General features: G+C 42.2%; 2 protein-coding genes across 2 annotated transcripts in view; one reads left to right on the forward strand and one right to left on the reverse strand.

The window, feature by feature from the left end:
* Positions 1 to 24,174, reverse strand: part of snd1 (staphylococcal nuclease and tudor domain containing 1) — a 778,779-nt gene that overhangs the window by 354,823 nt on the left and 399,782 nt on the right. The gene's annotated exons all lie outside the window — the stretch shown is intronic.
* Positions 20,007 to 23,515, forward strand: lrrc4 (leucine rich repeat containing 4). The gene has a single exon (XM_033040016.1). It carries the CDS (start codon positions 21,086 to 21,088, stop codon positions 22,982 to 22,984), a length of 1,899 nt encoding a protein of 632 aa, XP_032895907.1. The 5' UTR covers positions 20,007 to 21,085; the 3' UTR covers positions 22,985 to 23,515.

Here is a 24,174-nt window from a genome sequence, read left to right on the forward strand (position 1 = left end):
TTCCAATCAGTGTAGAAAAATGTATGGATGGTCTGGCAAGTAATAGCAATTTAATGGGTTTTAAAAACCACCACAGATACAGGAAAACTGAGGGAAGGAGAGAAAAGAACAAAAGGGAAATAAGTAAGAGTAGGATATGACCAAAAGGATGATGGTTACGGGAACAAGCAAAATCAAACAAAAGATTGACCTAAAGGTGGTGTCAATGGAATTTGCAGAATCACTGAAATTGTTGAACCTTCATAGCCATGTTCAGTGTCACACTTGCAGACTGATCTGAAACATTCCACAATGCCAATCTGCACTTGGCTTCTGAAATGTGGAACAATGAATTTGATGAACAATTCCAGTATTTTCTGTTTTCAATTCAGACTTTCAGCACCCACAGAAGTTTGCTTGAATAAAAATTCATATGCAAGGTCAGAATGTGTCAGAGCCCTGGAAAATCTCGAAACACGACAGACAGTTCCCTCAGCAGTGAAAAATCTACATGCTAAAGGTGCTTGATAATAGACCAACTCTACTCAGCTGGAGTAAATGAGCAGCATTTTACTTGCCCTGTGTTTCACTTAACAATTACTGCTCAGAAATAATCAATGGTACCCCAATTCAATAACTATGTCAACCATGTTAAAAGTCATTCTCCAGAAGATGAAGTCTGAATGAAGGGTTTCGTCCCAAAACGTCCCAATTCCTTCTCTTCATTACCCTTACCCGCTGAGTTTCTCCAGCATTTTGTGTCTACCTCCAGAAGATGATAAATGCATTTCTCATATATGTTTTTCAAGTGCCCTAAGGTCAAATGTAATAATAAGGTCAAATTTAATGCCGTAAACTTAAGTCAACTCCTGAAAACTAAAAAATAGTTGTGCTGTAATTCTTGGACTCATTTTGAATGTCCCCCACCATCACAGATACAAAGCTAATTTACTCCATGGTGATGTGAAGAAATGGCTGACTGGTTTGGTTAAAGGTAATTGATAGGTCCTGATAAAATCTGGCTCCAGTGTTGAAGATTTGTTTCCAATACAGCTGTGACATCTATCTAGCACTGTGGGAAGTACGTCTCATCCACAACAAGCAGGAGATTTCCAAACCAATTTCCAATCCACAAAGTGACTGGAATTGTTGTTGACAGTGCCGTCAAGCCACACTTGATCACCAACAAACTACTCGCTGATACACAATTTGGATTCCTCCAAGGCCACTTCTCTCCAGACCTCATTTCCATTTTATCTAAATACGGATAAAAGAGCTGAATTCCAGAAATGAGAGTAATCGCCGTTGACAGCAATGCGGTATTTGATTGAATAAGTGCAACTCAAAGAAATCAGGTGGAGTCAAGGGGAAACCCTTCCACTATTTATGCAAGAATTATCAGAAGGGTTGATAATAGTGGAAGACCTATCTTCTAAGTCCTGGTTATTTTAATAGGAATTTGTCAGGGCAACATACAAGCTACATGAATAACTGATCTGAAACCCAGTGGCTGACAGAACAGGCACATAAATTAAAGAATAGTCAAGAAACCAGTTTTTTTTAAAACAATGGCAGAAAAATATTAGTCAAAGAGAGAGGGCATAGTTTTAAGATGAGGAGTCCTTACAATCCTTACCTTCCACCACATCCGCCATCGCATACAACACACAATCCTCCAAAATGTCTGCCACCTCGAACAGGATCCTACCACTAGCCACATTTTCCCATCTCACCCCTTTCCGCCTTCTGCAGAGACTGTTCCCTCCGCAACTCCCTGGTTAACTCATCCCCACCCAAACCAAACCCCAGGTACTTTCCCTTGCAACCACAGAAGATGCAAAACCTGTCGATGTACCTCCTCCCTCGACTCTGTCCAGGGACTCTGGCAATCCTTTTAGGTTAGGCAGAGGTTCACTTGCACCTCCTCCAACCACATCTACTGTATCCATTGTTGAAGATGTGGACTCTTGTACATCGGCGAGACCTAACGCAGACTGGATGATTGTTTCGCGGAACATCTTCGCTCAGCCCGCCTCAACCAACCTGATCTCACGGTTGCTGGACATTTTCCTCCTTCCCATTCCTACACAGACGTTTCTGTCCTCGGTCTCCTCCATTGCCAGAGTGAGGCTAAATGCAAATTGGAGGAACAGCATCTCATATTTTGCTTGGGCAGCTTACAGCCCAGTGGTATGAATATAGATTTCTCTCACTTCAGGTAGCCCCGTTCGGTATTCCCTCCCTCTCTATCCCTCCCCCAACCAAGTCACACTAGCTTCTCGTTATCACCCGACAAACAGCCTGTTTCCTTTATCATCGTTACTTTTTTGCATATCTTTCATTCATTGTTCTTTATCTCTCCACATCATCATCTATATCTCTCGTTTCCCTTATCCCTAACCAGTATGAAGAAGGGTCTCGACCCGAAACGTCACCCATTCCATCTCTCCAGAGTTGCTGCCCGCCCCGCTGAGTTACTCCTGCTTTTTGTGTATATCTAAAGTTTGTGCTGTGCAATGTTTTTGATATGCAGAGGGTGACGGGTGTCTGAAACGCGCTGCCAGGGGTCATTGTGGAGGCAGATACGATAGTGGTGTTTAAGAGGCTTTTAGATCAACACAAGGATATTCAGAGAGTCGGGATATGGATCACGTGCAGGCAGATGAGATTAGTTTATCTTGGCATCAGGTTCGGCAAAGACATTAAAGGCTGTTCCTGTGCTGTATTGTTTTGTTTTCTGTGTAAATAAGGCACAAATAAAGGACACAATGGAATATTCCTTGCCTCCTGATTGCAGCTACAACCATTCTAATGAATATCTAAACCACCCAATCCACCATCCATTCCCCACACTGTGGTAGCAGCATGCTCAATCAACAAAAAACAGAACTGCAATCTGCATTAACACCATTTCTTAAGCCAGCGAGCTTGAACATGCCAGGACAGCAGGTCCAATTCAATAGTTCATGTGAATTGGTTTCAATTTGAACAACACCCTGATTTGTAAATACCACCTGGTTCTTTTAGAACCCAGGATTCAAAATCCATAAAATGTCTACTCTGCAGTGTTTATTTAGAGCACTGTCACCACAAACTGCACCAGTTCAAAATGTCAGCTCACCAATACTTCTGGGGGTAATTAAGCATGGCCATTAAATGTTGTCTTGCCAGCAATGGCCACATCCCCTGCATGAACAAAACGGTACCTTTTATGTTTTAAATATTAAAATTAGAAAGCTTACATCAAGGCTGAAGAAAATGATCATGCATATGACGTGCCAATAACTGAAGGCAATTAAAGGCAGCTTATTTCTGCAAGGTATGGAAGGCATTTGCAATACTAATCTTTTGTTTAGAATGGCCAAGAGCATAAGAAATTAAACATGTGGCTATGCATTCAAAAGTAAGGTTTAATCCCAAAGATGCGAGGCTGGAAAGAATAGGATAAACAATTATACTGCAATAAAACAAGCTTTTATTTTAAATACTGTATAAACTGGAGATGTGAGTGTTTAATCTTGGAAATAAGGGGCACTGAAAGGACACAATATTGTTTATTGCTTTAACCATTTGAGCTAATTAGGCAAAGGAAGACAAGAGTGACCCAAAGGCCTGTTTTCTCATGAGGCATTTTAGTTAGTGGGAACAAACATTAGATACAAATGAGAAGGACATTTTAAGGGACCTGTAGGGAAACATTTGCAGAAAGCAGTAAAAAAAATTAAGACTGAGAATAATAACATTTTTCAACATGACTAAATTATAAATCCATTAAGACATTTAAGGCAAAGGAACTTGCCAATATTTGCATAATAGACATGTTGTTGAACTATTTTGAATTCTAACCGCATATTCAACTTGAAAAAAAGATCTCTTTGGACGAATTTTATTGTAATGGAACCAATAAGTGACCACAAAATACAAAATTCATTTAACAAACTCATTGACTGCCTGCAGTTTTATCTTCTGGAGATAAAGATCAGCTTTTATGGAACTGTTGGGTGTGGAGCCAAATGGATCTCAATGCACACATGCAAACAATAAACCACCACCAATGAACTTTAAATTGCTCAACGCTTGATTGCAAAGAGCAAGTGACTGAAACCAATAGAATAAATTGCAGTGAAAGAACATTTCAAATCCCGGCATACTGTAAAACCTGTACCTGGAAGATATTTCAATGGTAAAATAACACCCACTATTGTCAGTATATTATTACAGAAGAAGGTGCATATCTAACTGGTGCATCAACATAATTTTGGATTAATTCATTCTTTCTTAATTTGGTAATATTGCACAATTGGATTACTTGCATTACTTGCAATCAAGGTATTTGGCAGTCCAAAAAGTGTCTGTTCGCCAATACAGCAGCCAATTTGTGCATAACAAATTAAAAAAAATAACACTGAAATAAATGTTTTAGTTAGGCTGATAAATATTAGCCAGAACTACTTTAGTATTTTACACTGACCTCAGCACAAACTTGGTTTCCGTTTCATCTGACAGATGTATTGTGACAGTGCAGACTCTGCTTGATACTGCGCTTCAGATTTAGTCGTCCAATTTTGAAATGATGTTTACATTCACACCCCATTCATTCAGATGTCAGACTCAAAATCAACAATAGAAGCAAATATTAAGCACATAAACCTTCCAACACATCTTCATTTTAGAATTCTCTCATGTTTAAAGTGCACTTATCTCATTAGCCAACTTACATTTTGTGTCAGACAAAGAGTTTGTGATATCCCAAAGCTTTTGAATCTTGTCAATTTGCTTTCAGCACTTGCTCATATTACAGCTTTCAAAATCTCCCCTGAGAAGTGCCTAATCAACCTAACAATAGAATTCCTTGGCAGTCCTGTAAACACACTAACCGCTCACATAATCTCATCATCCAGGGAATCGTGGCAAAATTAGACGTATGTACAGGTTTTATTGAGGAAAGAATAAAATCCAATAATCAAGCAGTATTTTACAGATTATTTGTATTTTACAGTTAAAATCTTCAGACATGACATGATGTGTAAAACAAATATGCGTGTCGACTTCACGAGGACATCTCTAAACACCAAACCTGCAATTCAACAAAGGTACCGGCAGGAGATAATGAACAGCATCAATCTTATCCCGTTTCAGATTTTTTTTCCTTCCAGTTTGTTAGAGGCGCAAAGGGAAATGAACAAATAGGCACCAGTTTGCGGCTGTACGAAAATTTGCATCCTCACCAAGAAAAATTACAACATAATAATCTTTAACCACCTCCAGCCACCTGGTCATATTCATCAATTCAATATATCTAGACCCCAAGAATTATCTGAATTATCACGTCACAATGATTTCTCCACAAAGAGTAAATACAGGAAGTCCAATTAATCTCTTTCAAAATGTAATCCACTTGTTCGGCCAGGGCTCGGAGAAAACTCTCTCCAATCAAATTTAATATAACCACTAGGTACACAAAAAAATGCTGGAGAAACTCAGCGGGTGCAGCAGCATCTATGGAGCGAAGGAAATAGGCAACGTTTCGGCCCGAAACGTTGCCTATTTCCTTCGCTCCATAGATGCTGCTGCACCCGCTGAGTTTCTCCAGCATTTTTTTTTTTTTTTGTGTACCTTCGATTTTCCAGTATCTGCAGTTCCTTCTTAAACACTTACTATAACCACTGATTCTTTTCAAACGATGCACCATTGGAGATGTGTTTCCAATAGCTCATCATTTGGTAAGACTGCACTGGACAGACAGTACAGACATTGTGCTCCAAGCTCCAGAGCAGGCTTAGGATCTACAAATTGCAGTTTGAATGCTATTGCTGAGCTAAGATTTTAGCAGTCAATTGTGGACTCATAAAAAGTAAACGAGAAATATAGTTAAAGCACTGCTTGGTGGGGTACTCAGTCATCCTTTGCAGAAGATTCCAGATATTATTAACAATGAATAAGCTGTACACAGCTCGAAATGATAAATAACGTCTGCAATCTGTGGGGAGAAGTAGGGAGGTCGAGGGGAGGAAAAAAGGTCAAGCAATTAAAAAGTGGATATGTGTTCCTGACACCACCCAGTGATACCAGCCAAATATTGTGTTTGGACAATGACATATCTGTTTGTACGGTCAAATTAAACTAAGTGTTAATATTAAATAAAAAATAAGCATTGCAATAGAACATAAGCAATATTGAAATTAGTCTTCTACCCATGGATTGGAGTTTCTCCATTCCCCTGCATTCCTTGTCACACATGAACGTTGCAAAGGGAAGGTGCAAAAAATATCATCAGAACTGAAGGACATGACTTATGATGGCTCCTGCCTTCAACAATACTATGAAATGGGCTGACCAACAGCAGAACTGGAATGGCATCAATAACTTCCCAAGGACAGTCAAGTGTAAGGTGTTGCATTTTGGGAAATCAAGGCAGAGCAGGGCCTTCCCAGTGAATGGCAGGGCACTGGGAAGAGTTGTACAGCAGTGGCATCTTGGAGTACATACACATAGTTCCCTGAAAGTAGCATCATGGGACTTGCTGACCTTCATCAGATTTGTTTAGTTCACAGATACAGCATGGAAACGAGTCCTTTGGCCCACAGAGTCCACGCCAACTATCGACCACCCATTCACACTAGTTCTATGTTTTCCCACTTTTGCATCCATTCCCTACACACATGGAGCAATTTTACAGAGGCCAATTGACCTACAAACCCACACGTCTTTGGAAAGTGGAAGGAAACCAGAACACCCAGAGGAAACCCACATGGTCACAAGGAAAATGTACAAACTCCACACAGACAGCACACAAAGTCAGGATTGAACCGGTGCTGATAGTCAGTAGCTCTACCAGCTGTGTGACTGTGCCGCCTAGTCCGAGAACTGAGTAAAGATGTTGGAACATTATGTTACCATTGTAACATTACAAGACATTTATTAGGAGTATTTTGTTCAGTTTTGATCACCCTGCTTTAGGAAAGATACCATTGAACTGGAAAGAAGATTTACAAGGATCTTGCAAAGACTCAAGGGTCTGAACTATCGGGAGAGGTTGGGCAGGCTGGTGCTTTATTCCTTTGAGTGCAGGAGGCTGAGGGGTGAACTTAGAGGTGCCTAAAATCATGAAGGAGAATGCACGGAGTCATTCACCTTAGGCAGATGACATATTCAAGGAGACAGGCAAGATTTAATAGGAACATGAGAGGCAACTATTCCACTAAAGGAGTGGTAGGTATACGGAATGAGCTGCCAGAGGTGGTAGTTAAGGCAGGAACTATAACAGCATTTATTAGACATTTGGATAGGTACGTGGATAGGAATGGTTTAAATGGATATGGGCCAAACGAAGACAAACATAGAATCATCGAAAATCGGTGCAGGAGTAGGCCATCCGGCCCTTCGAGCCATTCGATATTATCATGGCTGATCATCCAGAATCAGTACCCCGTTTTCCCTATATCCCTTGATTCCATTAGCCCTAAGAGCTATATCCAACTCTCTCTTGAATACATCCAATGAATTGGCCTCTACTGCATTCTCCGGAAGAGAATTCCACAGATTCACAACTCTCTGGGTGAAAAAGGTTTTCCTGATCTCAGTCCTAAACGGCCTACCCATTATTTTTTAGAATGTAGACAAATGGGACTAACTTAGATGGGGCATCTTGGTCAGCATGGACGAATTGCGCTGAAGGGCCTGTTTCCGTGCTGTATAAATCTATGCCACGACCATCTCGCAGGAGTTACTGTCCCACTATAAATATAGAAGAATCGAAACTCATGGGGGAACATGCCACATGAATCTGCAGATTCAGTGTAATCCCCCCTAGCCAAGAACTTGCATTCCTAAATATAGTTTTCCTTTGCATCAAGTGAAAAATCAATGATCACCGACCACCACTTCCAAACCACAAATAGTTTCTATAAGACCGATGGAAGTTGTTTGAATAGAGTCTCAATCTCTTTGCTCCAGTTGAATGTGCGCAAGTGAGACCTCCGATTAAAACAGGATTGGGCTCAGCTGTGACATTCGCCACGGTCACATGCACAATCACTGCCCACTGCCCGGATCACAAAGAGACGGGTCATTGAATTTGCATCGGGAACATACTCCAATTAGTCCTCTCCAGACATAAAGACGAGAAAACCTGACTGAAACCAAGTCTTAGAAACAAGGAACTACAGATCCTGGTTTACATAAAAGGACGCAAGTACTGGAGTAACTTAGCAGGTCAGGCAGCATCTCTGGAGAACATGGATAGGTGATGTTTCGTGTCAGGACCCATTTTCAGATTAGCACGTGGATGAGCTTCAAGGAGGGTTTCTCAAAGGGGGACAGTCTTGTCTTTTTACTGACTCTATCATTGATATTTTTGATTTAGTTTTATATTCTATTAAATCATGCCAGTCCAGGCCCATATGCAGTTGCCGGCAATAATGGTTGTTTCGGCCAACAGCTTGTATTTTTGGCAAATTCATCATTACAAACTATGTTGTGTTTGCAGAACATAAACAGACCTTACCTCCACATATGCTGGCTGACTCACTGAGTTCCTCCAGCACTTTGTTTCTTGTTCACAATTCCAGCATCTGCAGTCATTGCAAATACACCACAAAAATCTTTTTACAGCAGTTGGACAAATGTGGATGGGGTTTCATTCTATTCGGTATTTGGATCAAATTGACAACAGCCAATTGATTTTTTTCATATGAATTACAAGAGAGGTCTAATCTCCTTGTGAGAGAATAATCTTATCGACATGAATTTGCAATTAAACATCAGACAGTAACCACCATGCCACCTCTTGCCTGCTGTTCCATCACACTGTGTTACCACTGCAACCACATTGCCTCATTTCTTTGGGAACAACATGATCAGGACAATAACTGCATTTTCCTTCTGTGGCTGCATTCAGTAGTGTGTGTGAAGACATTTAAATTTGATCACTTTTGGAGCAACAAACCCTTGCACAAACCAGATTGTATTGTTTGATATCTTTGATGAAGAGAATTCTCAAGTAGGGCCTTGATTCTTTATTTGAAACATAGAAACAAAGACATAGAAAATAGGTGCAGGAGGCACCTTCGAGCCTGCACCGCCATTCATTGTGATCATGGCTGTGCAGTACAAATGCTGAAATGTCATCAAAGACAATACCAACATTCAAATTTGCATCAATCGATTCTTTGGAGGTGGATCATTCAGGTTATTTTACGAGATGTAAAGAGTACTTAGAATTATCAAATTTGGTACAAGAAAAACATTCCAGAAAGTTCTGGAAGGGTGTCAATGAACTAGTTATGGACCAACTAAAAAATGTTGTTAATGGCTATTTCTACGAGGCTACTGTCTAAAACACTTCCTAAACCCTGTTTCATAACTTAGGATGACGGGATTTTAACTTAGACCTAAATGATTGGACAATACCACTAGGTTTCGCTATCCTGTGAAGCATGTCATGCCATCAGCCAATCCTGTTGCTGTGATGGGCGTTTAATTCCTTTAGATTTCTGCACAGAACTAAACCCTGCTTCTTTGAATTCCACGTGATAAATTATTTGTTTTATTGATATGAAAAGTGTTTTTTTATTTACCTCAGTATGCCCTTTATGTAGATGGTATGCATAGTTGTAGTTAGGTCACAATAAACTATTACCCTTCAGTACTGCACATAAATAGTTTATTTCCATCACTGACATAAATATCAATAATTCCTCATTGGAAAAGGCCCCAATTTGTGAACTACAATCATGAAAATACCAGTGTTGGTTTTAGAATCCAGTTTAACCATTTCTTCACCATAGACCTATATTTAAGGCTGTTTCAGAAATATTCAGAGCTTCAGAGCTATGGAGAGTGAATAAGAGTCCAATGGCCACCTCTGGAGATGACATTGATGGGATTAGTGTCAATGAGCGGATAGATATTGATGGTCAGCATGGACTCAGTGGGCTGAACAGCTTGTTTCAGTTCTGTATTATGATTCTATGAGCTGGGATGACGGGACTATGTCCTATCTGTAAACAGCACAGTTCGAACTAATTAGATAATTAATTTTATGGCAATGTTATGAGGATTGTACCAGAAACCAAAGGCAACTACCGTTACTGAAGAAGGGTTTCGGCCCGAAACGTTGCCTATTTCCTTCGCTCCATAGATGCTGCTGCATCCGCTGAGTTTCTCCAGCACGTTTGTGTACCGCATGTCCAAGATCGTTCACGCATCAAGCAGTATTGACCTGTCATTGAAGTGATTTAATTTCAATGAGTTTTCAAAACTATGACAGAGTTATGAAGTTTACTTGTCTTCTATGTAGTAAATTGATTTGCAGGCATGCCTCTTCTCTGGCGAGTCCCAACAATTCAACAAGCAATAATCATCTTTGATGCATCTGACATCAAAAATAACAATTGATATTCCTAAAATTAACTCCCAGAAGAAGTATGTCAATGTGGTTTTGAGAAAACAGCAACTGGTAAGTTTGTTTTATTTTAATCATTAAAATTCAATTTATTTTGTAAAGCTGTGAATATATCAGAAACAACAATGAGATGTCAGCTGGATGAAAAGCTTGGGACTTTTATTGAGTCTACATATACCATTGAAATGGGCTATAAAACTCATTTCAAAAAAATTATGCTGTCAAACATACAAAAACAATCACAATTCTCTGCATTTTAAATAAGGAAACAATTATTAGCAATCTTCAATAGAAAGTAAAATTCCAGTGTATCTCTTCATATTCATGATCAGAACTAACATCTCTGGAAGGTTGTGCACTATTGTCCTATCACTTCAACCTCTTTTTCTATTCATTTGCTCCACAAATGATTTACGTAGTCTCTCCACAAATGCATCAATGCTAGCGTACTGAGACCAGAAGGCACAAGAGCATAAGCAGGTAGCTCACAACTGCTGAAATAAATTTAAAGTTAAATTGATAGCACTCTGCACGATTTGAATCGCATCCTGAGTTTACTTGGTATATATTGATGCCACCCTAAGTAGTGTCAGAGATGTCAGACTTCAAACATAAACCTAAAACCATCAACCGTATCTATTCTCACATGATGACAAATCTGCTCATTTTTGGACGAGGCTGCAGCAAGTGATATTATTTTGGGGAAGAAGTCTTCCACTTGCAATATTTTTGGTAAAGACTTCTGGAAATCTACTTCAGCTTTGACTCACTTCCCCTCAAGGCAATCACATTGGCTAAGTGACATTTTTAGACTGGCTTTCTCAAAACATGTTTTATCCCATGTGAGGAACTTCCTATTTGTCAGAAGAAAAATTAGCTTTTTGAAGATCTAGCAAATCAGACAAAATGTAGTCATGCTCAATTTAAAGGGCAGTTTTTTTTACTTTGCTTATTTTCATTCTGGAAAATAAAGCGAACTTCTCACAGCAATTATTTTCCATTCTTCATTAAAAACATCAGAAGAAAGATCACGTTATCGATTGGTTTCATGTTCAACATTCAAGTTTCTTCAGTTAGATAGGTGCAAGCTAAACCTGAACAAAGAATGCCAATGCACTGTCGTTCAGAGGCATACGCACTCATCTCATTGAGGATTAAAGCTGAAGAGAATCTGGAGGGCAAACAAACAAATTCTAGGCAGATTTGCAGTTAACTAATGATGCAGGCTACCAGAAATTTGTTGTATGGTTTAAAATGGAATCATAATTCAACACCTGCACTAAGTGTAGTTAAAAACACCAATAATCCAGCACAACATGATGGACCAGCAGGTTTTCCAGACCAGGTATTCTGGAGCATTGGATATTCTATTAATACCTCCAAACACTTTTAAATCGCCCTTTTGAGAAGTTACACAGTAATATACATTTTCGACGTGAACTCAATAAGTTGTAAGGCTGCCGAGGAATAGAGGCCTTGGCCAATTGGAAGGGAGCGTGGCAAACATTACCTAGCGGGCTGATGCTGAATCATCAGGATGTCCCAATAGTTGGATGGTGGATTATCAGAGATTTACTGTAATATCATCTTAAAACTACTTCACTGACAGGTCCACAACTGATGCCATCTCCATGGCCCTACATTCATCCTTAGAACACCTGGATAAGAAGGACACCTACAATTCAGAGACAATACCTCTGCTTTCTAAACCATTATCCCAACCAAGCTTGCCTCCAGAGTCCGCAGTTCCCTCTGCAACTGGATCCTCAACTTCCTGACCAAGACAACAGTGAGGATAGGTGATAAATCATCCTCTATGATAATCCTCAATACCGCTGCCCCATCAGCCCACTACTATACTCCTTATACACTCATGACTGTGCAGCAAAATACCAATCCAACTCAATGTCCAAGGTCACAGGTGACACTGCTGTCGTGGGCTGGATAGCATATAATGATGTGAAAGAGTACAAATAGGAGATTGAGAACCTCGTTACTTGGTGACAAGACAACAACCTCTCCCACAATGTCAGCAAGACAAAGGAGATTGTGATTGACTTCAGGAAGAAAAGCAGTACACACAGCCAGGTTTACATTGATGGCCCCAACGTAGAGATGGTCGAAAGCTTCAGGTTTTCGAAATAAATAGTAAGTAAGTAAGTAAATTATATTTATATAGCACGTTTAAATCAACTTGCGTTGAAACCAAAGTGCTTTACATAGAAGAGAGAATTAGGTTTCCGCACATCCATAGAAAAATTTAAAAAAAATATAAAAATGACACATCACATTATAGAATTTAACATGAACGTCCCCCCCACAGCAGAATCAAAATTTTCCACTGAAGGTTTCCACTGTATTTTCCTTAGAAGGTTTCGGAAGTTCAGAATGTCCCCAACAACTCTCACTAACTTCCACAGATGCACCGTAGAAAGCATTTTATTGGGATGCAACACGGCCTGGTTTGAACACGGCCATTTTGCTTGGGGAACTGGGATAGTATTGTTCGAGCAGTAACTTGGCTAAGAGAAGGGCAGGGCTCGCCACGCGGTAGTCCAAGGCATAGATGCAACAGGCATGATAAAGTTGTAAGGAGGAGAGGAGGGGGCTTGCCTTCTTGATCAGGGAGAATATACAGTGGCTTGCAAAAGTATTCATACCCCTTGAACTTTTCCACATTTTGTCACGTTACAACCACAAACGTAAATGTATTTTATTGGGATTTTATGTGATAGATCAACACAAAGTGGCGCATAATTGTGAAGTGTAAGGAAAATGATACATGGTTTTCAAATGTTTTTACAAATAAAAAACTGAAAAGTGTGGCGTGCAAAAGTATTCAGCCCCCTTTACTCTGATACCCCTAAATATAATCCAGTGCAACCAATTGCCTTCAGAAGTCACCTAATTAGTAAATAGAGTCCACTTGTGTGTAATCTAATCTCAGTATAAATACAGCTGTCTGTGAAGGCCTCAGAGGTTTGTTAGAGAACATTAGATAACAAACAGCATCATGAAACCCAAGGAACACACCAGACAGGTCAGGGATAAAGTTGTGGGGAAGTTTAAAGCAGGGTTAGGTTATAAAAAAAATATCCCAAGCTTTGAACATCTCACGGAGCACTGTTCAATCCATCATCCGAAAATGGAAAGAGTATGGCACAACTGCAAACCTACCAAGACATGGCCGTCCACCTAAACTGACAGGCCGGGCAAGGAGAGCATTGATCAGAGAAGCAGCCAAGAGGCCCATGGTAACTCTGGAGGAGCTGCAGAGATCCACAGCTCAGATGGGAGAATCTGTCCTTGACAACTATTAGTCGTGTACTCCACAAATCGGGCCTTTATGGAAGAGTGGCAAGAAGAAAGCCATTGTTGAAAAAAAGCCATAAGAAGTCCCGTTTGCAGTTTGCCATAAGCCATGTGGGGGACACAGCAAACATGTGGAGGAACGTGCTCTGGTCAGATGAGACCAAAATTGAAGTTTTTGGCGTAAATGCAAAACGCTATGTGTGGCGGATAACTAACACTGCATATCACCCTGAACACACCATCCCCACTGTGAAACATGGTGGTGGCAGCATCATGCTGTGGGGATGCTTTTCTTCAGCAGGGACAGGGAAGCTGGTCAGAGTTGATGGGAAGATGGATGGAGCCAAATACAGGGCAATCTTGGAAGAAAACCTGTAGAGTCTGCAAAAGACTTGAGACTGGGGCGGAGGTTCACCTTCCAGCAGGACAACGACCCTAAACATACAGCCAGAGCTACAATGGAATAGATCAAAGCATATTCATGTGTTAGAATGGCCCAATCAAAGTCCAGACCTAAATCCAATTGAGAATCTATGGCAAGACTTGAAAATTGCTGTTCACAGACGCTCTCCATCCAATCTGACTGAGCTTGAGCTATTTTGCAAAGAAGAATGGCCAAAATTTCAGTCTCTAGTTGTGCAAAGCTGGTAGAGACATACTCCATAAGACTTGCAGCTGTAATTGCAGCGAAAGGTGGTTCTACAAAGTATTGACTCAGGGGGGCTGAATACTTTTGCACGCCACACTTTTCAGTTTTTTATTTGTAAAAAAATGTGAAAACCATGTATCATTTTCCTTCCACTTCACAATTATGCACCACTTTGTGTTGATCTATCACATAAAATCCCAATAAAATACATTTACGTTTGTGGTTGTAACGTGACAAAATGTGGAAAAGTTCAAGGGGTATGAATACTTTTGCAAGCCACTGTAACTACAGTGCTCAGAGAGGATCGTCCAGTGAGGCTCTATGGATAAAACTTAGAAATACGAAGGGAATGATCACTGAGATGGGACTGTGTTATAAGAACCCCCCCACGCCCCCACCAATAGTTGGCATGAATTAGAGGAGCAGAAATGCAGGAAGATTGAAGATAACTGTAAACATAATAGGACACTATCGTGGAAGAGTTTAACCCTGTAAATGACTGGTTCTCCCATTGTGTAGAGAGATTGGTCAGGATAGATTTGGTCGGACTTGTCCAAGAAAGGTTCTTTCGTCGATATATAGAGAAAGCTACTGGGAGAGGACACAACGCTAGACCTCATCTTGTGGAACGAGGTAGAACAAGTACGGAAATGTCAGTCGGGGAGAATCTTGGGACCAGTGATTCTCACTAATAATTCTATTAGTTTTAAACTAATCATGGAGAAGGATAGGATTGGCCCATAAGTTAAGTTCCTAAATTGGGGCACCACCAATTTTGGAGGCATAAGGCAGGAACTTACACAGGTCAAGAGTATATTTGCAGCTAAAGAGACAGCTGGCAAATGGGAGGCTTTCAAAAGTGTGTTTGCAAGAGTAGAAGGGTCGCATGTGCCTGTTAGGGTGAAGGCAAGTTGGCAAGTTTATGGAACCCTGATTGGTGAGAGATGTTGGTCAGGAAAATGGAGGCGGCACATTTAGGCAAGTTTAGGCAGTCAGTTTCAAGAGAATTCTTCCTCAACTATAAGAAGTGTAGGAGTACATTTAAGAAATCAATTAGGAAGGCACAAAGAGGAAATGGAATGGATCTGGCAGGCAAGTGAAAGGAACAGCTCAAGTGATTCTACAGGCATATTACAAGTAAAGGGTGGCTAGTCAAATAGGTCACCTTAAAGATCAGCATAGGTGACTTTATGTAGAACCACAAGATATGGAGGAGTTATTAAATAAATACTTCTCATCTGTTTTTACTCAGAAGATCATGGAAGCTAAAGAATGAGGCACAGGAGATGTGATGTCTTAGATCATTTACAAATTAACAAAGAGGAGTTTCTGGGGATTTAAAGACCATTAAATTAAATAAATCCCAGGGCCTCACGATGTACATCCTTGGTCCTTGAGGGAAGCTAGGAAATTGCAGACAATGGCACCATCTTTAGCCGCAGATGAAGTCTGGGAAACTGGAGGGTGGCTAATGTTCACAGGCCGTTGAGCCTGATGTTAGTAGTGGGAAAATTGTTGGAGGAGAGTTCTTAGACACAGGATCTACCAGCATTTGGATAGGCACAGACTGATTGGGGACAGTCAGCATTGCTTTAAGCAAGTTGAGACATCATGATGCAGCTGCACAAGTCACTGGTAAGACCACACTTGGAGTACTGTGTAACATAGAAGCATAGAAAATAGGTGCAGGAGGAGGCCATTCGGCCCTTCGAGCCAGCACCGCCATTCATTGTGATCATGGCTGATCGTCCCTTATCAATAACCCGTGCCTGCCTTCTCCCCATATCCCTTGACTCGACTAGCCCCTAGAGTTCTATCTAACTCTCTCTTAAATCCATCCAATGACTTGGCCTCCACTGCCCTCTGTGGCAGGGAATTCCATAAATTCACAACTCTCTGGGTGAAAAAGTTTTTTCTCACCTCAGTCTTAAATGGCCTCCCCTTTATTCTAAGACTGTGGCCCCTGGTTCTGGACTCGCCCAACATTGGGAACATTTTTCCTGCATCTAGCTTGTCCAGTCCTTTTATAATTTTATATGTTTCTATAAGATCGCCCCCTCATCCTCCTAAACTCCAGTGAATACAAGCCTAGTCTTTTCAATCTTTCCTCATATGACAGTCCCGCCATCCCAGGGATCAATCTCGTGTAGTTCTGGTCACGCAGTTATAGGAAACTTGTAATTAGGTTGGTAAGGGTTTAGAAGAGATTCACCAGGATGTTACCTGGCTTGATTTACAGGGAAAGGTTGGATTGGCTGGGTCTTTTTTCTTTGATGCGTAGGACGCTGATGAGTGGCCTTATTGATATGTATAAAATCACGATGGACGTTGATAAAATGAACACTCACAGTCCTTTTCCCGGGGTAGAGGATTCAAAAACTAGATGACATTGGCTTAAGGTGAGCGGGGAGACACTTAAGAGGGAATTCAAATGCAACTTTCTCACTCAGAAGGTAGTCCATACCTGGAATGGGCTGCCAGAGAAAGCTATCAAAGCGGTTATAATTACCATTTGAAAAAAAAGTTTTGACAGATATTTGTAAGTGTTTAGAGGGCTATGGGATAAAGGATGACAAATGGAACTGGCCCCATAATGTTGGCATGGACCATTTTGGTCGAAGGGCCTGCTTCCATGCTATACAGTTCTATGACTCTACAACTTCAATATTACCAGGATTTCAAGAAATAGGAGACAAGAGACAAGAGACATTTATTGTCACATGCACCAATTGGTACAGTGAAATTTGTGGTCACCATACAGCCATACGAATAAAAAAAGAACACAGAACACGATAGTCTTTAACACAAACATCCCCACACAGCGGTATCAAAGTTTCCCACTGTGAGGGAAGGCACCAAAGTTCAGTCATCCTCCTCTGTTGTTTTGTTGTTCACCGTGGTCGGGGCCTCCCGAGCCCTCCGCTGGCGCCGTTACGGGCGGCCCGATGCTCAGGCCCTCTCGCCGGGATCATGGAACTCCAACATCCGAACGGGAGAACATTCTCAGCGGCTTGGACCTCCGATTTGGCCACTTCCTACCGGAGTCCGCGGCTCCAGAAGTCCACAGGCCGAGCTGGGTGGAGATTCACGCTGGCGGCCCTCGGCAAAAGGTCCCAGGACTCCGCGACCACCCGCGGCTGAGAGCTCCGCAAACCACAGCTCCCCGATGTTGAAGCAGCAGGCCCAACACTCCAGAGGATCCAGCGCTGCGCCGCCGCTGAAGCTTTGGCCGGTCTCCGGCAGGAAAGGCCGCGCCAATGTAGTTGGTAGGCCGTGGGGGGGGGAGAGGACGCAACTGGGAGAATAGTCGCATCTTTGCCTGGAGGTGACTGGGAAACAGTTTCCCCCTTACCCTACCCCCCTCCCCCAGATACAAATACAAAACAAATTCTCCAAAACATACTTTTAAACAACTAAAAATAAAAAAAAGATTCTTGATGCAGTACTTGACAAAAATAACTTTAATACCTCACACCAGAGCACATAACTTGTCTTATTGCACTTGGGCCAAAACTGCTGTGAAATGCAGTCAAGTAGACATGGCAGTACACAAACTGAGCATCTAAAGTTGTCAGTGAGTGTTACTGAACATCATCGTCAACTTCATTTTCCATAACATTGTTGATTAATTAGATTGGATTGGTAAATGGCTGGATATATTTTTGTGCTTTTTTGTGAAGAGATACCAAGGCAATTTTCCACATTACTGGGTCGATATCCATATTACAGTTATAATGGAACAGCTTTGCTGGAAGCATGGCTACTTCTAGACAGCTACTGTATAAGGCTGTCTACGACCAATACCTGCATGGGCAAAATACCTCCATCTCCATCGCAGGTAACAGACTACTAACCGACTTCTACAAACCCACTGACTCCCATGGCTATCTGGACTACACTTCTTCCCACCCTGCTTCCTGTAAGGACTCCATTCCCTACTCTCAATTCCTCCATCTACGCCGCATCTGCACCCAGGATGAGGTGTTCCACACCAGGGCATCGGAGATGTTCTCATTATTTAGGGAACGGGGTTTCCCCTCTTCTATGATAGATGAAGCTCTCACCAGGGTCTCCTCTGTATCCCGCAGCTCCGCTCTCAATCCACATTCCCCCGAATCATAACAAGGACAGAGTCCCCCTTGTCCTCACCTTCCACCCTATCAACCATCGCATACAACATATAATCCTCCGACATTTTAGGCACCTCCAACGGGATCCTACCACTGGCCACATCTTCCCCTTTCTGCTTTCCGCAGAGACCGTTCCCTCCGTAACTCCCAGGTCAATCCGTCCCATTCAACCCAAACCATCCCCTCCCCGGGTACTTTCCCTTGCAACCGCAGGAAATGCTACACTTGTCGCTTTATCTCCCCCCTCGACTCCATCCAAGGACCCAAGCAGTCTTTCCACCTGCACCTCCTCCAACCTCATCTACTGCATCCGCTGTTCCAGGTGTCAACTGCTCTACATCGGTGAGACCAAGCGCAGGCTTGGCGATCGCTTCGCCTAACACCTCCGCTCAGTTCGCAATAACCAACCTGATCTCCCGGAGGCTCAGCACTTCAACCCCACCCATTCCGAATCCGACATATCTGTCCTGGGCCTCCACCATGGCCAAAGTGAGGCCCATCGCTAATTGGAGGAACAGCACCTCATATTTTGCTTGGGTAGTTTACACCTCAGCAGTATGAACATTGACATCTCCAATTTCAGATATTTCCTAGCTTTCTCCCTCCTTCCCTTCCCCTTCCCAGCTCTTCCACAAGCCTACTGTCTCCGCCTCTTCCTTTCTTTTTCCCGCCCCCCCCCTGACATGTCTGAAGAAGGGTCTTGACCCGAAACATCGCCTATTCCTTCTCTGCATAGATGCTGTCTCGCCCGCTGAGTTTCTCCAGCATTTTTGTCTACCTTCGATTTTTCCAGCATCTGCAGTTCTTTCTTAAACACTCCATCAGTCAAACTAGCTTTTGAACTCAGTATAAGCAGCATCTGCTGGTAGACAACCGAACACAACACTGAAAATTCAGAGCAGTCCTAAATTGGTGGAGTACCTTGATGTCCTTGTCATGTGAGGAAATGAAGGATGAAAATTGAAGGGAGATATTTGTACTTTAATTGCGTGAAGTCGTCCAGAACAAAGACTCCGTTTTGCTTTGCTGTCTTTTCTCCTTCTCCCATTCCATACTACACTAGAACATCTCTCTCTCCACCTAACATATTGTCTTGCCATCCACAGAGCAGCCAGCTCAGCACTACAAGGGATGACGTAACACTGGCAGACAGCTGACCAATTGCAGTTTACTGGCCCCCAGCAGTTGAAACATCAATTCATGTTTATCCCAACAGGGACTCGGGACAGTAAACTAGCTTAAATCACTGCAACATATTTGCTACTTGACTCAACCGCCACATCTCATGCATTCAGCATAGACCAAAATAGAAAGAGCACCACAAGATCTGAAATTGCTATCCCCTTCACAGGTTATATATTCATATAAAATGCAACACGGCTGGAAGCATTTAGAACAAACTCCTGGAGAAGACAGTGAGGCAGGGAGAAGGATGGGGGGGGGAGAGGGGAGGGGGAGGTTGGTGGGACAGTGTAGCTAGCTAATACATACAAGAGCACTGCATCACACCAATGTACTGCTTATTACGACATGCGTCAGCAATACATTCACGTTCTGAGTGAAGGACAAAGAGATGAGAGCGCAGTCTGTGTGGCTGGCTGCAAAGGGAGACGCGAGAAAAAGAAATAAATTGTTCCAGAAGACAGAGGTTTCTGCTGCAGCTGTTAAGTCACTGGCCAACAAAGACGTTATTAACAGGACAAAAGACTAAAAGGAAACTACCACAACTGACTACCTGAAAACAAAAAAAGGGTATCACACGAAATACAGTGAGAAGAGAACAGGACCTTTCTTTCCTTTTGTTAGGATGCTAATTTTGCCAACATTTAAAAAAAAGGCTCATTGCTGAAGATTTTCATTTCATCAGTGAGAGAAAGGGAGCGCTCTCCGGCAATCTTTTCTTCCTCCAATCGCCTCCCCCCTCCCCTTGGAGCAATCAACGGATTATTGCTAACTGTGCGGGAGGCAGCCTGCAGCTGCTGCGTCTACTGGTGGAGAACTGGCAAGTTAAGCTGCTGACTGCAATATGCTGCTCGTAGCTGTTTTTAAAATCAGCCGATGCTGGCAGAGAGGAGAGTGAAATAGATTAGCGAGCAAAGCTACACCAAGAAAGAGACTGGTAACGGCGGCGGAGAGAAGTGGGAGAAAAAGATACAGAGGAAGCGCTCCACACAAAGCAGAGCGCCTGGATGCTTTATCAGCGATGGAGCGCACTCGACAGCATTCTCAACTCAGAGGACAAAAACCGCGACTGTTGATGGCGCTGCTCTCTGGGGCAGAGAGGATGCATGCACCTGCGTAGCCAATTGGGCCTCACCTCTGTTGGTCCTTTCTACTGGTTTGGATTTATTAGGAGCCATTTTGCGAACCCTTTATTTTTTTAAAGGAAGAGGAGAAAATAGCACTAGTATCTAGTGCATGAAAACCAGGGACTGCACTTTTGTCGAGGTAGGTGTGACAGGCCGTCCTCATTGCATCGCTCTCCTCTCTTTCCCCAACCCCACCCCCTCCCCTTTTCAGTGTCGATCGCTACAGGCACTGGTAGCCTGCTGTGCCGGGGTAGAGCCGATTTTCAAATCAGTGCCGTTCCCAGACTATGGTGAATTATGAATGTGCCACATCATGAATCTCTTGTGGCAGGTAACTGTGCATCACACCTGGAATGCTGCCCTGGTTCTTCTTGTCTACCTCACGGTACGGATGTGGAGTATGTGCGAAGCATCAAACAGAGAACAGAGTTGTCCAGAAATCTGCTCCTGCAGTAATCACTTCAGCAAAGTCGTCTGCACTCGCCGTGGACTCAAAGAGGTCCCTCAAGGGATCCCTTCTAATACCCGGTACCTCAACCTCATGGAAAACAACATCCAGCTTATAAAGGCAGACACCTTTCGACATCTGTACCACATGGAGGTCTTACAGCTCGGCCGGAATTCCATCCGGCAAATAGAGGTTGGTGCATTTAATGGACTGACTAGCCTTAACACACTGGAGTTGTTTGAGAATAGACTGACTGTGATACCAAGTGGCGCATTCGAGTCCTTTTCAAAACTGCGTGAATTGTGGCTCAGGAACAATCCCATCGAAAGCATTCCATCATATGCTTTTAACAGGGTGCCATCCCTGCTGCGCCTGGATCTGGGGGAGCTTAGAAAACTAGAATACATTTTGGATGGTGCTTTCGAGGGCTTAATTAACTTAAAATACCTTAACCTGGGGATGTGCAACCTGAAGGACATGCCAAATCTCACACCACTGGTGAGGTTAGAAGAGCTGGAAATGTCCAGTAACCATTTCCCTGCAATTAAACCAGGATCATTTCAGGGGCTTAAATCATTAAAAAAGCTCTGGCTGATGAATTCGCAAGTCAATCTGATTGAGCGGAATGCCTTTGATGACCTCACTGCACTAGTGGAACTAAATCTGGCCCACAATAACCTTACTTCACTGCCACATGATCTGTTTGCACCACTGAGATACCTGGTGGAGTTGCACTTACACCACAACCCATGGAGTTGCGATTGCGATATCCTCTGGCTCACCTGGTGGCTGCGAGAGTACATCCCCACAAACTCTACCTGCTGTGGCCGCTGCCACGCCCCACTTCACATGAGGGGCAGATACTTGACAGAAGTGGAGCAAGGCACTTTCCAATGCTCTCGTCCAGTGATCCTGGAGCCACCACAGAACCTAAACATCTCTGAAGGGAGAACGGCCAAACTGAAATGTCGAACGTCCTCCATGTCATCTGTTCGGTGGTTGTTGCCAAATAACACGATATTGAGTCATGGCTCAACACATCCCCGTATGTCTGTATTTAACAATGGAACCCTATACTTCTTGCACGTTTTAATAACAGATGCTGGTAACTACAAATGTATGGTCACCAATGTGGCAGGGAATGCCGATGCATCTGCCTTCCTCAGAGTTAGCATGGCAGAGATCAACACGTCAAATTACACCTACTTTTCCACAGTTACCGTGGAAACAACACCTGAGACCGTCAGGACTAAAGTTCCGCCATTTCTGTCGACGCCACCCACTTACAAGCCAGCATTCATCTCCACTCCCACAGTGCTACTGCAGAGCACGAGGAGTCCCAAAACAGTGGTGGTGGTGCCCACACTGGCTGCCATGGACACATCTCGCACCAGCCTGGACGAAGTCATGAAAACCACAAAGATCATCATCGGATGTTTCGTGGCGGTAACACTGCTGGCAGCTGCCATGCTCATAGTGTTTTACAAACTTCGCAAGCGGCACCAACAACGGAGCACGGTGGCGGCAGCCAGGACTACAGAGATCATTAACATGGAGGAAGATCTCACGCCATCAGAAGGAGCTGTTGTCGTACCCTCAGTCCACGACCACATGAACTATAACACGTACAAACCAGCACATGGGGCTCATTGGACAGAGAACAGCCTGGGTAACTCGCTCAACACCACAATACCTGAGCCATTTATTATACAGACACATACCAAGGAAAAGGTCCAGGAGACTCAGATCTGACCTGTACATTATATATGTATGTAATATATATATATATAATATATATAATATATATATAATATGTAATATACATATGTGTATATATAATATATATATATATGCAATCGAATGCACAAGGTGTCAGAATTTTGTAAAAAGTGCAAACCCCAAGACTGTTTTCTTGTATATGCTTATATCAAAGCAACCATGGCTGATTAAAAAAGTGATTATATATATATATATATACACATATATATATATATATATATATATATAAAATAAAATAAACTATTTTCTAACCTGTAACTTATGTTTAAGAAGAGAAAGCTGTTCAAGACGCTTTCGTGACTTTGGAAAAAAAAAATGAGCTGACCAGTTTAAAAAGGGCATTCTGTAATTTTTAAAGCCAATGCTATGAGGATGCAGTCAAACATATTTATATGGAAATTCTTTCTAAGCCCCAAAATATGACTTTACAGGTTTATCTTGTAAAAGCACCAATTTGTACTGTGCCAAAATGTTAAAAGGCAATAAAAAGGGATTTTTTGAGAAGAGTTGAATTAATTTATAATTGAAGAAAAACATCAACCTTTTCATCTGAATGAAACCAGCGAGGGCTCGTTCCACTTCAAGACATTTTCTGTTTATTTATAAACACTCTTTTCTGCATGCTGTGATACTGTGAATTCTATAAAATGGTGGAAGTCAGATGAGTCTGCTAATTACCGCAAAGCATAATCTTGCCGTGTGTGTGTGTGTCTGCACGCGTATGTGTGGATAGAGTGAGTAAGTGATTGATTGTGAGAGAGAGTGTGTGTGAGGAAAGAACAGAGACAAGAATTACCGGATGTGAGGGGGAATGTGCAGTGCAACGCAAAGGATTGTAAAATACCTGCAACAGACCCCAAAATAGGGGAGAAGGGAGAGAATTGAAGCATATTATGTGGCAATAACCTTTTAACAACTTCTGCAGTAAGAATGGAATGCATTTCTCAAGACTTGAGTGATTTATAAAACAGTGCATACTGCTGGCAGCTTCACAAACGCTGCATTCCATTTGGAAGACTTAGCTTTTTTTGTTGGCAGTCTCTTGCTGCAGTGTCTTAACTGAAGGACATGTGGCAATGAAAGAGTTAAACATCAGTATATTAAATGTTTCTATTGATCATCTTCCATTTCTGGTGATTTATTTTAAAAGGTGGTTCAATGTG

Source organism: Amblyraja radiata, chromosome 21, assembly GCF_010909765.2.
Source record: "Amblyraja radiata isolate CabotCenter1 chromosome 21, sAmbRad1.1.pri, whole genome shotgun sequence".
In the NCBI taxonomy this organism is placed as follows: Eukaryota; Metazoa; Chordata; class Chondrichthyes; order Rajiformes; family Rajidae; genus Amblyraja; species Amblyraja radiata.